Below are 15,991 nucleotides of genomic sequence, written 5' to 3' on the forward strand. Positions count from 1 at the left end.
GTTGGAGTCATGGTTGATAGCTTAGTGAAAAATCTGGTTTAGTCTAAAATAGCTAGAAGTTACTAGGAAAGGGATTTTTTTAAAAAATTGCCAGTATTGTAATGCTCTATATACAAATCTATTGTGGAGTCAAATTTGAGATACTGTGCAATTTTGGGTCACCATGTCTCCAGAAGAACAGCTAGAAAAGTGTAGGAAAGGGCAATAGAAATTATTGGGGGGGGGGCACTTTCCCTACAAGGAAAGGCTACAACGATTGGGGCTTTCTTGTTGGGGGGGGGAGACGAATAAGGGGAGACATTACTGAGATTGTTCACTTTCTTCATTCTATGTATAATTTTAGCAAATATACCCCCCTTTCTCTCAAAGTACTAGAACCAGGGGTCATCTGATGAAACTGAGTGGCAGCAGAGATAAGGTGGAAGGCACTTCTTCATACAATGCACAAATAATGCATGGTTTGGCTTCCTGGGTCATGCAAACCAGGGCATAGGGGATCGTACTACAAACATTAGGAGCACACACTGGTGGCTTCTGGAACATGCAGAGTTTTTGCCTTGGGGCAGGACATTACCTATGCTGTCAACTCCATCAACCTTGTCTGTAGTTTTTCTGCAGTAACCACCATTGGCCTCTCTGCTCTTAAGGAAGCGAACAGTACAAAGGCTATCCCAGCACTCACATTGCTCATGGAACGAAGAGCACAATAGCACGTTCCTGTTTGCAACCTGCACTTCAGTTTTTTATTGGAGCTTTTCCTATTTTTGACCACAATGTGGCTAAACCATCATCCTTGCATTGTGTGTTAGACTGCAGAATGTAGCTGTAACTTCATAAAAACATCTTGCTATCAGCATGTATATTGCCATTCTTCTCTTAGCCTTTGAAAAGAAAGTTTGTCTCTTCTTTATTTTGTTTTTAAAGAGTAGCTTGAAGAACAGTGATCCATAAAACATGTTGAGATTTGTTGTTGTTGTTTAGTCGTTTAGTTGTGTCCGACTCTTTGTGACCCCATGGACCAGAGCACGCCAGGCACTTCTGTCTTCCACTGCCTCCCACAGTTTAGTCAAACTCATGCTGGTAGCTTCGAGAACACTAGCCAACCATCTCTGTCGTCCCCTTCTCCTTGTGCCTCAATCTTTCCCAACATCAGGGTCTTTTCCAGGGAGCCTTCTCTTCTCATGAGGTGGCCAAAGTATTGGAGTCTCAGCTTCATGATCTGTCCTTCTAGTGAGCACTCAGGGCTGATTTCCTTCAGAATGGATAGGTTTGATCTTCTTGCAGTCCATGGGACTCTCAAGAGTCTCCTCCAGCACCATAATTCAAAAGCATCAATTCTTCGGTGATCAGCCTTCTTTATGGTCCAGCTCTCGCTTCCATACATCACTACTGGGAAAACCATAGCTTTAACTATACGGACCTTTGTTATGTTGAGATTATTGTACTGCATTTCTTAGGTAGGAGTATTGTATCTCATTCCATATTTTCCTTAAACATTTTTGGTTTAAGATTATTAAAATACTAATTCTGCACCTGGGTGGTTGCCCACAATTTCATCTTTTTTCTTGATTGGGATGCAGCCCTCTTTTCTTTTTTCTTACCTTGTATCAGCAGGTGAAGCAAATGTGTTTTCCTTTTTTCTAAGGGAAAATCCTAGGTTTCAGTTACATGGTCCTGTTTCAGATCTCATATCACGCGCTCAAATTAATGCTAGTCAGAGGCACAAAACTCTAATTTTAGTCCATTCATCATTCTCCTAATTAAGAGCCAGCTAATGAGTTGCCAGCTCAAATGCTTTACTTTCATTTCATGGTGCTTTCCTCTCCTTAAAGCTGCATAGGCTGAGACAGGCTTACGCCTGCTTCCTATGGAGCAATAATACGTCTCTTACTGTTTCCCCAACCATTCTCTGTATGGAACCTTTACTTGATGATTAGCTTCAGATTGATGGCTTTTCTCCAGTGCAGCATAACTGTCTTATTTCTAGCTACTACGTGGCATAATTCCTCTCCACCCACTTGGTTAGAAATCACTGGCTCTGCCATTGAAACAACAGTTTTGCTTGCTCACAGGATGGTAAATTGTAGCCAGTGGCTTGCACCACTGTGAATAAGAGATAAGGTAGATGGAGCACACAATAATTCCTAGCCTTGTGTGTTATGTGTGTGTGACACTGTCCTTCAGTAGCCATCTCAGAGCTTAGTATACAGAAGAGTCAACATGATTGTTGAACAATAGAGTGGTACCTCGGGTTAAGTACTTCATTCGTTCCGGAGGTCTGTTCTTAACCTGAAACTGTTCTTAACATGAAGCACCACTTTAGCTAATGGGGCCTCCTGCTGCCGCCGCACTGCCAGAGCACAATTTCTGTTCTCATCCTGAAGCAAAGTTCTTAACCTGAAGCACTATTTCTGGGTTAGCGGAGTCTATAACCTGAAACGTATGTAACCTGAGGTACCACTGTAGTACAGTTGAACCTGATAGGTGATGTCTTTGTGGCTCAGAAGAAAATGAAATACATCTTGTTGCTTTGTAACTTTTATAGAGATCTCCAGAGCTGATTGCCCCAACAATAGGCATTTTGGATCCCAGGATATGGCTTGCATATTACACTTCTCATTTCTTCTCTGTTACAAACAGAAACCGTAGCTAAAATTATGTTGAGTGCAAGTAGGACACTGGCTGAAATCTTTTCCCAAGCCGATGTAACCAGGGTCCCTACCTGTCAATAGAGCCATTTGATATTGTATCTCATTTTTGTATGTTAACAGATGTCTGAGTCCTAGTGCAAAGTCTGTTGACTGGTTCAATAAATTGATTGAGCTGTACAACCGAAGCTATCCGTTAAGGGTGTCCTTTTGTTTTCAGGCAGCTTTTAAGTTTTTGCGAGGTTTTACTATTGATTTTGTTGGGGCTGTATTTCTGTATTGCTTTCCTCTTTGTTCTTTTATTGTGAGTAGCATTGTTCTTCTTGGAATTTTGAATTTTTGCTTTTTGATTGTGAGGCATCCTATTGGCACTGAAGGTATGGGATATTTAAAAAAATAGAAATAAATAAATATGTAAAGCCAGCTGCCCTGTTCAAAATGTGGCTCTTAAAGCAACTCTTACCTGCTTTCCTGCCCTGGCAGAAGCACACCTGATTTATTTTTTAAAATCAAGGTTGTTGTTTTTTAAGTGAATGGATTGCCCAACATTGCACCTGTAAGGAAAAGAAAACTTCCCAAATTCACATGTGTGAGAGAGACATTCTCAAATGCATGCCCTCTGTTACTTTGAAACCATGACTGCTAAATGCTGCTGACTTCATTAGAAAGCCTGGCCATCTGTGAAGAGGGTGGGTTGTGCATCCTAACACAGTGGCCCATGCAGCTGTCTGGAGAACAGCATTGCCCTGAGGTTTGCCTTCACAGATAAAGAGGGACAACTGGGAATAGGTAAATTCCTTCTCTTGCAAATAAGCCAGCCGAAATGACTGAGACAACACTTAAAGTCAACCTGCCTGTCCTCTTCAAAGGACAAGAAGTTTGCCACGATTCTAGCTTCTGCTTTTTTGGAAAACAGCAGCTATTCCCCATCCCTCTGACCCTGTCCTTCCCTCCTACATGTCCGCTTTCTAAGTTTTCCATCCATCCCAGCACCAGCTGTCTGTTCCATAGCAGAACATGCATAGATTCTTGCATGCATTCATGCACATGCACTCTGTGGTTTGGGGAACTAATCCAACTCTGGCATTAGAAAGGGGAATGGAGTAATATTACCCTAACCCCACACCCCACACACATCCCAAAACCACACAGGAATTCCCCATACAAACCAAGCAGTTGTTATGCTGTAACAAAGTTGAGGTGACTGGGTAAGTGGGGCAGTAGTCCTTGCCCCCAGTCCAGTGTGAATCAATAATATCTGTTGCTAAAAAGCACTCAGGCCAAACGTGACTTGCTTGGTAAGGGGAGAGGTTCCACTGTGTCAGGATCGTATTCCCCCTTCTAGGTGATCCACACAGTCCAAGACGGCTTGCCCTATACTCCGAGAACAACTGCTGTAGAATACAATGGATAGCATGCAAGAGTTGGAGAGAAGGACCTACCTGCTTCCTAGCTTTGATAAAGAGACAAGCTTGCAAACCTCTGGCCTGGAAGGGAGCTTCTGAACCCTTGAAAGCAAAACACCATGGAGAAGATTTGTCATTTCTACAGAAGCAGTATGGTGGCAAAAGCTACACTTGCTAGCCTTCATCCTGCCATTCAGCCACTTAAGATATTGGCGGTTTTCTTGCAATCTTGTTGTTGTTGGCATCCGTCTGTCTCAGTAGACAATGAAGGAAGTGCGCCTTTGAGGGTGAAGTCAAACCGCTGGAGGGTTACAGCGTCTGCTGTTGCTTGGAAATTATAGCCTTGTTCGGGGAAAATTAGTCTGCTCTCTGTTTTTGATCAGAAGCCTATTGGAAAACAGTAAATGAAGGAAACCTGTTGGAAGGGTATCCTTGCATTCAGATCTGTAGAGTACATTCAGGCTGCATGGGCCAAATTGCCTTGAATTTTTCTTCTTGCCAGCACTCATTCTCACTCATGGCCTTTTTATCTCCAGGACGTTTCTGCCCTGCAGAACTTTGATATAATTATTCCCTGACACTCACCAAGTAAATCACAGCACCAGTGCTGTTGAAATATGGGTTTCTTTTCAGCAGCCCAGTATGTTCTCTTTGGAGATTAATTATTCCCTTTTCTTCTCTCTTCCAGACATTTACAGCCTGGTGTAACTCTCACCTCCGCAAGGCTGGCACGCAGATTGAGAACATAGAAGAAGATTTCAGGGATGGCCTTAAACTTATGTTACTCCTGGAAGTCATATCCGGTAAGACAGCCATTGTGCAAAGTTTAAATGCTTTGGGGGAAAACTCCAATCTAGTGAGTCTGCTAAAGTACAGGGGCTAATAGTTCAAGCTTGCACAAAGGTAAGGAAGAAAAAGCAAGTGTGGCCATCTTGTGTACTAGCATCATGGACTTAGGACATGGTTTGAAATTTCAGCTGGAAGGGGGAAAATAACCTCAAAGATACAAAAGATGGGGATCCAGTGGCATGCAGTGCCATTAATTAGCAAAGTAACTTTCATTTCCCCACATTGCACCACCGTAGCAGTTCCCGTAAGGAACCCGTTCTCAGACTTTGTTATATAGTCCTGTAGGGCTTCCCAGGTGTGCTTGTTTCTGTCCTTGTTTCTGTCCTTGGGGAAATGCAGAATGTTCCTCCTTCCCATGCCTGATACAAATGGGTCAGGGTTCGAAAGGCTGCAGAACGCTGAAGCGAGGTACTGAGAAGGGAATCCATGAGCCGTGGCTTCTTTTGATGCTTGCCAGAAACCAGCTGAGTCGAGTCCCTCGCATTATTTATTTTTGTCTTGTTTATCTTGTTAGTGAAATGCTCACTCATGCATAGGGAAGGCGGTGAAAGCTGAGAGGAAGCAGTGCAGAGAGCATGATAGGAGGGACACAAATGACTGAAGGGAGAATGTCTGGGTGCTTTTCTGTTCAGAAGCGGCATGTGCCTGCCCAGAACACATCTCTTGTCTCCTGACATTCATTTCTCTTTCTGTGCTTTTTTATTTTTTAAACATGCAATCTTTTTGAACCCAGCCAACATACTTTAGGAAAGTCCCTTGCTGCATGCCTGGCACTGTGGCATATTCAGTCTTGTAGCTGGGACCAGGCATTCTTGATCTCTTCAAGGCCACAATGACTCCTCTTTTCCTGTAGGAAAAAAACCCAGCTTGGAAACCCCTTTTTTTCCATTTAGCAAAAGAGGATCACACATAGACCCTTGTCAAGTGTCGGTGATCCCCTTTGATAGTGTAGGACAAGTGCCCACTTTGTTGTGGCATCGTGTGGTAAAAAATGCCATGGCCACAGAAGAAGTCAATAGGGTCTTGTCAGAAGAAAATGGGGCTGTTGTTCTGTCTCTCTCAGCTTCAGTTTTCATTGCTCTTGGCTGCAGTTCAAAGTAAACACTAAGTATAAAGGCTGGGCACGCAGTAATTTAAAACGAAAGGGTAAGTAACAGCAGAAAAGCAAGGATGGTGGTGCCCTGAATCCTTTGCTGTGCAGGTGGGTTCATACCCTTCTACGAGATTTTCTACTGATGGCCATTTGTCCTGGGACATATTTAAAAGTGGTCTTGGTGAAAATATGCGCATACACTTCATACAAAAAATGATGAGGAGCCAAGCCTCCATATACGAGTGTTAACCTTGCATTTAGTTAGAAGTGTGCTCTGCATGAAGGCAACTGAGTGCAATATTTAAAGCACTTGGTTTTCATTTGGCTGGGTTCCTATAACTGTCCAACATGAGAGAATTGCTCTTTAATTTTACTGGAAAATAAAACATTGCCACTTCTGAGGCATATTTAGGATTATTAGAGCTGTGATAGCTAACCTGTGGTCTTCCAGATATTGGCATAGCCAATGAAGGGATTCACAGTCCATCAAAATACAGAGGGCGACAGATTAGCCACCTTGCATTGGGGAAAAAGATGTGATATTGTCCTCCTGGAACAATGCCACCTGAGGGTACATGTGTGCTGACTGCATATTTAAATCTTTCTTTGCTGAAAAGCTCCCTCCTACTATGAATGAAGATTTTAGCTTAGCGTTTCTTATGAGCTGGGTGTTAATGTGGAGAAGTGTTCAGACGTATGATTCCTTTGATTGCTTTCTGAAATGATATGGTCTTTGTGAGTGCATAACATCTCAACTGTGAACACAGCTCTGTAGATTGCAGTTGTGGTATTGCAATAAAAGACAAACGGAAAGTTTCCCAAGGTAGACTGTGTTCTTTTGGTTGTATATGAGTTGTTTACTGAAGTGGAATGAAGAAGTGGAACATAACTCTTTTCTCTTTCTGACTAGGTGAACGTTTGGCTAAGCCAGAAAGAGGCAAAATGCGAGTGCACAAAATCTCGAATGTCAACAAAGCCCTGGATTTCATTGCTAGCAAAGGAGTCAAGTTGGTATCCATTGGAGCAGAAGGTAAGTCAGAACCCAACCAGTGGGAGCATATAAGTGGGTCACAAGGCTACTAAAATGATTACAGGAACGGGCCAATTTTTCCACTAAAAGGTGATGGTTGTACTACTGTGGTGGTGATTGTTATGGACTCCCCTAAGTTCAACATATGTGTTTAGCAAGCAAAGACTCTTGAGTCCTGGGGGGGACTGCAGATAACCATATTACACACACCAATTGCAAGTCTGGTTTCTACCAGGCTCCCCAACAAGTAATGTCTACCAAAGTCCAGAAAGTGTGTGGAATAAAACTGCACTGGATTTGATGCAGTGCACTACAGATAGATCATCTATTTTGAATCCCTTTGTGATTTATGTTGGCTAGAAACTTGCAGAACACAGGGTGAGATTGCTTGGAAATTATCCCTGTAAAGCTTCAGAAAGAGTTGTGTTCTCCATGCTCCTTCTGACATTTTCATACACTTCCTGGATAATTATTCTGCCTGATTGTACTTGAGGTTGTGGGCTAGGAAGCCAGATAGGGGGACGTGTTTCTGTCCAATTCTAAAGAGAATTTTTTTACATTATGCCATAATCCACTAATTCACAATCATGGTGAACGAAACCTACATTTTGCATCTGGACGTTGGCTTACTGATCATGCAGCTTTTCAAAACTAAAACTCCAGTGAAAGCATTAATGATATATGTTATTACAAACTCATTTGCTTATGTAGCCTGAAGTGGCATGGCTCTCATCTCTATGGAATGCTCTAGGGTCTAAGAATGGGGGAATATAAGGAGGGTGTGTTAAGAGGGTGTGTTAAGGTTAAGGGGTACTTTAAGGTTAAAATATGTTGCCATCCGTCTGTTTCTGGAGACAATGGAGGAGTGCACCTTTGGGGGTGAGGTCAAGCTGTTAGATGGTTGCAGTAGCTGCTGTGACTGTAGAGACTGATGCAGGAGATACATGTTTTGTTGCAGTTGGGGCAGATAAAGGCATCTGGTTGTGCTGCTCCGGATGCACCATGGTGTTTCTTCTCTCTGAGTATGAGGAGTTCATACGTTAGTCCTTAACTTCAGCATGAGGTATTGCAAGAGTGTGGGCTTTACCCTGGTCAATGTGTTTCATGAATCTGCTTGGTTTCCTCTGACTTCTGCCTATCAATCCACGTGTCAGAATAAATGCATGCCTGGTGTGTGGATTCCACCCTACTGTAGGCATTTTGTTTTGCATGAAGATGTTATCATAGCAGTTCAGTGGGCATCTGGGGTTGACTGACAGCTTTCTGGGGCGAGGACTGCCCAATGAAAAGTTTTCCAGACTATGAATTTTAAAAGGACTCAAATTAAGGCTTTAAATAGCTGTCACTGTTGTAAACTAGAAAGTAAAAATTAATGAGGCAGGCAGAATGTATTTAATGTGGCTCAGGCAGGAAATGCCACATCAGGCAGGTAGTACTTAATGAGAAAATCATCTTGAGTTAGTACCAAGTTCAGGGTTGTTGTTGTTTTAAATCACCCTTAGCCATAATTTTTTTGGTCCAAAGCTCTCCAGTGTCATTCAGCCTACTGAAAGGTTTCAGCACCAGGCTGCTGTAGATCATATAACCAGCAGCAGCATCACAAGTTTGAGAAAACAGGAATGCAGAATTGATCCAGTAATGGCAACATCAAAATGGCTTTCTGTGTGGTGAACAAGGAAATGGCTATTGAAAATTAGAAAGGAATATGAAAATAATTATTTACACAGCCAAGACCCCTGTGCAAATTGGTTTAAAAGAAGCTTTTTGCTGGTGTAGTTCACAAACTATTTTCTACCAGGCAATGAGCTTTTCATCCTTCCTGGATCCTGATTAGCTGCACACTAAAAGCTCACATTTGATTGCAACATACAGTTAGAGTTAGATACTACTGGGATAATAGATAAGCATTTTTATTCTCCCATTCATGCATTTCCAACATATCAAATAGCTATCAGCTTTTTAGACTCCTGAGCCCTGCTTCCATGGTATAACATTGATCTGAAATCCAACTATGTCAGCAAGGAGAAAACTTAAGCTTTTAGCTTGTAATAATGAAACGGTGTTGGTTGATCACAAACTCTTACCAGCATAGAGAGCTATGCAAATATGCAGGGCTGGCTGTTATTGGGCAGAAGACACGTATTGCTTGCAGCATTAAAAACAGGCAGCTGTTTGTTTCTGTCTTCTTCCCACTCATAACTGGTGAAGTGCGGAAGTGACTGACAGGGCTATGGTCTGTTTTACCTCAATTCTATACATCAGCCAAACCTATTAAAATTGAAGCCATAACAAACACATGTTCCAGCTTACATAAGCTTATATATAATGTTTTTTAAGCTCTCTCTCTCATGTTTCATTTAGTTCTCAGGCTAGAAGGATGCTCTTTATTTCAGCTGCAGTCCATGAACCGTTTAAAGCAGCCACTGGATAGTTAACATCCCAATGCAGTGGGATGTTGCAATGTGCAAGGCAAGGAGTGGGATAAGACTAGGTACAAAGGCCTTATGCTAATGCACACTTCGGTATCCTGTTGGTCCTCCAAATGCTTTTGGACTACAGCTCCTATTATAGCCCCACATCAGGGCTGTTGGGAGTTGTGGTTCAAAACATCTGGAAGGCATCAGGTTAGTGAAGGCTTTGCTCGTGCAGGATTGAGAGTCATCATGTTGCAACAGCAAACAGGGATTGCACAACAGTGCTGAGATGAGAAAGTCCCTGCACAGGTTTTGAGACGAATGAAGGGGGACATGGCAGAGACTGGACAGGTGAATGGTGGTGCTACCCATAAGAATGAGAAGAAGGAGCTTGTACTAGTTTACATGCTAGTGCAGCAGCCCTATAGGCTGGGTTCCTGGAAGTCCTTGTCCCATTGACACCAGTGGAATGAAGCTACCAGTTATTTTGTCTTAATGATCTTGTGGTTTTCGCTGCCCTTAGGTTTTGGAAACCCAGCCAGATGGGCAGGGTATAAATAATAAATATTATTATTATTATTTCTGGGTGGTATATGCATTAATGTTTGCCTTCCTTTGGAATTGAAAGTGTGGTTAATACACAGCAGTTTAAATGTGCTAAGGATGTTGAATGAATATTGAACACATATTCAGTTGTGAGCAAAATTCTCCTTTCTTGCCCACCATTTAGTCCTCCTGACACCTGTTTTCATAGAATCAACCTCCTTTCTCCACTTCTGCATGGCTTGTGGTTGGGCTGCCTCTCAAAGTACATTCAAACAGCCAAGAAATCATATAGATCCTAACAGTGAATTTTCAGCTTGTCATTTAAGACTAGAATAGAGGAAGGAGACTATTTTACACTCCAGAAGGTTAGGATTACTAGATTGTGAATGTGATGGCATTTCAGAACCCTGTTCTTTCCAGCCACCAGGTTTAATTCTGAAATATTCAATATTTATTGCTCCTCCAGCTGCTCGCCAAAGACATGAAAATGCTGTCTTTATTTGCATAGCCTGTTAGCAGAGAATAGTTGTAATAAAAGCAATGGGATGGAAACAAATTCACTTGAGCAAAGCATTTTTTTGTTTCCTGTGTGTCTGTTCTGTTCTGGTTCTTTAAACAACTCTCCCTCCTTCACTGAATGTGCATTTCACTAAGAATCTCTGCTTGCTAGTAATGCTGCAAAAACAGCCTTGTGTTATTAGTGAAGAAGGGATTCTTCAAGTATATATGAATATTTGTTTCTGAGGCAAGACTAAAATATATTTTCCTGCAAACAGGGGTCTTGAACCTTCTGAAGGATGGGGAATGCTTTTGTTTTAGACCCCACCCCTTCTAATATCACTTAAATTGGAAAGGGGTTGCACTCTAGCAAATGTTTGTTAGGAGAAACAAACTCCTTCCCCTTTCCCCCAACACTCTAGACCCTCTTTTCTTAAGGGGTTGCAGTGTGGGTCTATATATACTGCTCTCCCAACAATTTGCATGGTGGTGTGATTCTGATTGGCTGGCTTTGGCAACAGGTACACCAGAAGCATTTAGGGATCATCATGAACCCTGCCCCCCCCCCCCCCGCTGCACTGGCACAGAATTGCTTGCTAAGTTTTATCATGCTGCTAATGCGGCTTATATCTGCTGCCACTGGTAATTTGAAGACCACAGGCAGTGTCTTGAGCTTATTCAAGGGGGCAGGAACTAGTGGGAATCCCTGAGTAGCAGATTGGGAAAGACAGTGCACACAACCTTCTTTGGCCTCCACTTCTCCCAATATCCTCAGAATGCTTTCCACAAGCAATAATGAGCTCATTAATAGTATCTGCTGAACTGCTTATTAAGTGCAGTTTTGTAGAGGGGCTTGGGATGGCATCAATTAGCAAGCAGAAAGTACAAATATATGATGCTAATCCACATTTCAAGAATAATGACCATAGAAGGTCTTTCTAGCAGTTAATGCTCTGAGAAGAGGAAACAGTCATTAAGGCTGTCCCAAAGAGGGAGAAAATTCAAATGGACAAAGGAACCACATTGCAACAGAACTAGTAATATACAGCTGAGCCCTTTGATGTTTTCCTTCCCAACTTAATGATTGCAGATCTTGATCTCAATGAGGGTATTTGCTATTGTTTGTAACTCAGTGCAACAGCATTATCTATTTGCGGTTTAATTTGCATCACGTACCTGGCACTTGTTCTCTTGTGAATGTGAAGGCAATTTTTGAATGGCTGTTGCCCAGCTACGCTTGCCCAAAATAATCACTGTGTTTGATTGTTATCCTCAACCAATAGTAATCTTCAATTCTCCCAGTGCCAATCCAAATAGCAACCAAAATAGTCTAGCCTAAAAGCACAAGGAAGTTATAAGCGGACCCTGGGGAACCCTGAGGTTTTCAGAAGTTTATATGGAGTGGATTGGCTGGATCTCTATAAATAGAAGAACTCCACATTGCAGCATTTTGTTGCAGGTTCCACCTGGATATACTGATAGCCATCTCAATGTGCCTAGCGCTGGTCCTCATGCAACTAAAACAGCACCAACCACACATAAGAGAGAGTTATCAGCAGACTTGGGGAAATCCCAAGAACTGGAGAAGTACCCCCCCACACACACACACACAAAATTCTGTTGGGGAAAAAACCTTTCAAGAGCCTGGGGGCAACTTCCCAAAACAATCTAATGAGAAGTGGGCATGGATTTTTTTTTTTATTTTGGTGTGTGAGGGGATAGAAACTTAATGGGAAGTGGGATTATAATGGAATCCCAGAAAAGGAGCAGTCCACTCTGCAACATTTTGTTTGCAAGCCCCACTTGTTTCCCTAATTCTGAAACATGTTCACTTGTGACTCTTGTCTACCAAAGTTCCAAAGATGTTTTGAGCACCGGTAGCAGCTGCTGAGAGGGTGTTTTTCTCTTTTGCAGAAATTGTGGATGGGAATGCGAAAATGACCCTTGGAATGATCTGGACCATCATCCTCCGCTTTGCTATTCAGGATATCTCAGTGGAAGGTACATCCCAACGGGCCACCATCTCTCACAGAAGCACTTGTGGAATATTTTGTGTGTTGTGTATTTCCAAAATAGATAGCATACGAAGCTCCTGTACAGATTGTCATAGCTGGCTATCGTCTACGGGAAGGGAAATACTGCCCCCAGAGCATGATCCAGGAAATAGCAGGTGGTACTACTGCTTGCTTGTTGGTGTTACTACGATGCCGACCATATTTACAGTGACAAAATCCAAGGCTCCGACACCTCCATTTTATTGAATTCAATTCACTGTAGACCATTTCCCTGATCTGGAAGGCCATATTGACTAGTGTCCTGAAGGCAGAAATGTGAGGTCATGAATTGAGCTCAAGGGGTTCCTGAGAACAACTGAGATAATTATGTTCCTGCTAGCCTACAAACCTCTCCTTTTCTTTTGCATTGATACATCCCTCCCTCACACATAATGCAGAATTAGATGGGCAAAATTACTTACTTTGTGGAAGGAGCTATTTTGACTGATTAAACTACTAGGAAAAAACATCCTTTGAAAAGCAATAGTTCTAGCATAGGGATTTTAGGGAACTGTTTACCCTTTCCAAGTGTAATGTTTGGGCTAAATAACATGTTCTGCCAGCGCATCACTTAAGTCCTTTGTGGACTTTCTGTGCAGCCTGCTTAGCTCACGGTGCTGAAGATGCCAAGGTTGCAGGTTCGATCCCTGTATGGGGCAGCTGCATATTCCTGCATTGCAGGGGATTGGACTAGACGATCCTCAGGGTCCCTTCCAACTCTACAGTTCTATGATTTGGAGCCTGTGTAATTCTAAATATTGTTGGGGGTTTTTTAACTCAGTACAGCACTTGATCATTAACAACTGGAAGAAAAGGTCCCCCCAGACCTTTTGAGTTGCACAGCCTGCACTACAGTGTAAATCAGGCATAGGCAATCTCCAGCCCTCCAGATGTTTGGGACTACAATTCCCATCATCCCTAGCTAACAGGACCAGTGGTCAGGGATGATGGGAATTGTAGTCCCAAACATCTGGAGGGCCGGAGTTTGCCTATGCCTGGTGTAAATGGAAAGAGCTGCTCAAATTCTCCTCAGTGGCTTCTGACGTATTAATGGTCAGGATGAAGAGGCAGCTTTAAAACCCTAGTGAAAGAGCCTCACAGAGATTGGCTAATACTTGTATCTTTTGTTCCCTAGAGACATCTGCTAAAGAAGGGCTTTTGTTGTGGTGTCAGAGAAAGACAGCCCCATACAAAAATGTGAACATCCAAAACTTCCATATTAGGTAATGTAAAGGTGCTGGGGAGCAGCCTGTGACTTGTAGTCTTTGCATGGCCTAGAGGATTTGGATGCTGCCTGGTCCTTACCTCAACTGTTTTAGCAGCAATGTTAAGACCATTTGCAGTGGACTTGCCATCACAGTCCATTAAAGGCTGTGTGTGTGTGTGTGTGTGTGTGTGTGGCAATTGTACTCTGAAAGCTGCCCTACCAGCTCAGGGGAAAAGGCTGAGGCCACGAAAGGCTTCTTCCCACACTATACTCGGCACACAAGAATGCCTTTATTATCCTCATATCTTATGTAAATTAAAGTGCTTGTGCTGTTTACTTTTGCACTTCCAAGTTTGTGGATACATAGCCCAGTTCAAACAAAACTGCATTCCTGGCTTCTTAAACCATAGTTTAATAAGCCAAGAATGAGTGTCGTTCCCCCCCATATACCTCCCCTGCATATCACCTCATTCCTATAATTGATGCACCAAACATCGATGTCTGTAACAAGGAATGGTGCCTTAATGCTGATTTACTAACCAGGATTTTAGACCATGTTCAGATGAGGAACCTTCATTTAAGCTAACTGTAGTTTCAGCTAAATGATGGTTTAGCAAGCTGGGGATGTATTGTGGCTGTATAAATATGTAATGGCATGTAATCCTGTTCTTGTAGACATAATCTCCTTTGGCCTGTCATTAGCAGAGGATGATTTATTGAGCCAATCCAATAGCGATCAGTAAAAGAATATATATTATTTATTTTTATTATTCACTTGGCACTAGAAACCTCAGAACTTTTTTTTACATACTGCAAAGTTTTGTAGTTGGCATTGTGGAAAGGCTTCAACTGAAGCAGAGGTGAAACTTACTCGTGCACTGATTCTTACTGAGTATTGGACAAAAAACAAACCCCATTCCTGAATGAGTCTAGTTAATGGTGTCCTATCTCTCTCACAGCTGGAAGGATGGCCTTGGTTTCTGTGCCTTGATTCACAGACATCGTCCAGAACTCATTGACTATGGAAAACTAAGAAAGGTACCTGCTTATGTTTTGGGATGTTCCAAGTTCAGATGTCGTGGGAGGATGGAAACCTGTGCTGGCAACTTGGATAACTAACTTGCCCATAAGATGAGAGAAAAGGATGAGAGAAAGGAGGTCTCTGAAGAGCTCAGATGTTTTGGTTTACTTGATTTCTGTCTGTTAGTTCCTGGTGGAGATTTAGACTAGCAGCAGGTAAGGAAGTCTTTGGACTTTGGAAGCACAATTCAGGTAATTCCCAAAGTTAGACTGGTACATTCAGCCAAGACACATTAGAGACTAATATTTTCTTAGGCTGACTGAGGTTATCATCCAGGTGAAAATTGGACTTGACATCCTTGGAGAAAGCACGTGGGTGACCAAGCCCAGCAATGAATTTTGGGAAGCTGTAGTGGAAAGCATGGCTCCAACTCCATAGTGGAATGCATAGTTAGCGGAGTCATCTGTTGCTTGTACAAAACTGCATGGTAGTCCACATTACTTCTTCTTTAAGCTACAATTGTAAGCCCCTTGGGTTTATAACTTTCAGAAATACTGTTGCAAGCTGCTCTGAGTCATGCAATAAGGTAGGGCATAGCTCAGACATAGCTAACAGTGGTTGCTCGTTCCTCCTATGCAGTAAGAGACTAGCATTTATTTCTTATGTCAGCAAAATCAGCATGCTTGTGATAATATTGTTAGCAACCAAAAGTGAAATGATCCTTATAGTAACTATGGTTCCACACACAGAGACCCCTCTCGTGACTATACCTGAGCGCAGCCTGGCTCTGTGTTCATGGGTCTATATATACCTAAACTTCCTAATAACAATAGTTTATGCTGTATGGTACTCTGAGAAAGATACCTCAACAAGTATACTTGTCTCAGACAGACAATCCCAAGCTGTCCTCCCTTTTGGTGCAATTATTTGCACCCTTATCTTGGTGTAGGCCTCATTTAGATCAGTTCTACAGGCTGCAAGTCATGAAAAAATTGTTTTTGTATCCTCAAATTTTAACAAAACAAAGGTAGACATTTCAACTAACATATCTAACAATTTTGGATAGGAGAAGACAAAACAAAGGAAAACTGGGGTGGGCCTCATCTTCTCTAACCTGTTTAACATACAGCGCAAGAGAACCCGCTGAAACAAAAACCCTATATAGTGTAGTGGAGATTCTATATGTGTAGAGGGCGGCTTCTCATACTGCACCTTACCAAGACAG

At 42.4% G+C, this 15,991-nt stretch overlaps 1 protein-coding gene across 5 annotated transcripts in view; it reads left to right on the forward strand.

The window, feature by feature from the left end:
- Nucleotides 1-15,991, forward strand: part of ACTN1 (actinin alpha 1) — a 94,658-nt gene that overhangs the window by 45,247 nt on the left and 33,420 nt on the right. For all 5 annotated transcript variants that reach the window (XM_081186050.1, XM_081186051.1, XM_081186049.1 and 2 more), the window contains exons 2-6: nt 4,743-4,857; nt 6,907-7,026; nt 12,399-12,485; nt 13,674-13,761; nt 14,705-14,783. In XM_081186050.1, coding sequence (XP_081042176.1) covers nt 4,743-4,857; nt 6,907-7,026; nt 12,399-12,485; nt 13,674-13,761; nt 14,705-14,783 — 489 coding nt within the window. The remainder of the gene's footprint in view (nt 1-4,742; nt 4,858-6,906; nt 7,027-12,398; nt 12,486-13,673; nt 13,762-14,704; nt 14,784-15,991) is intronic.

The sequence above is a fragment of the Podarcis bocagei genome (genome assembly GCF_964188305.1).
Source record: "Podarcis bocagei genome assembly, chromosome: 1".
NCBI classification, from domain to species: domain Eukaryota; kingdom Metazoa; phylum Chordata; class Lepidosauria; order Squamata; family Lacertidae; genus Podarcis; species Podarcis bocagei.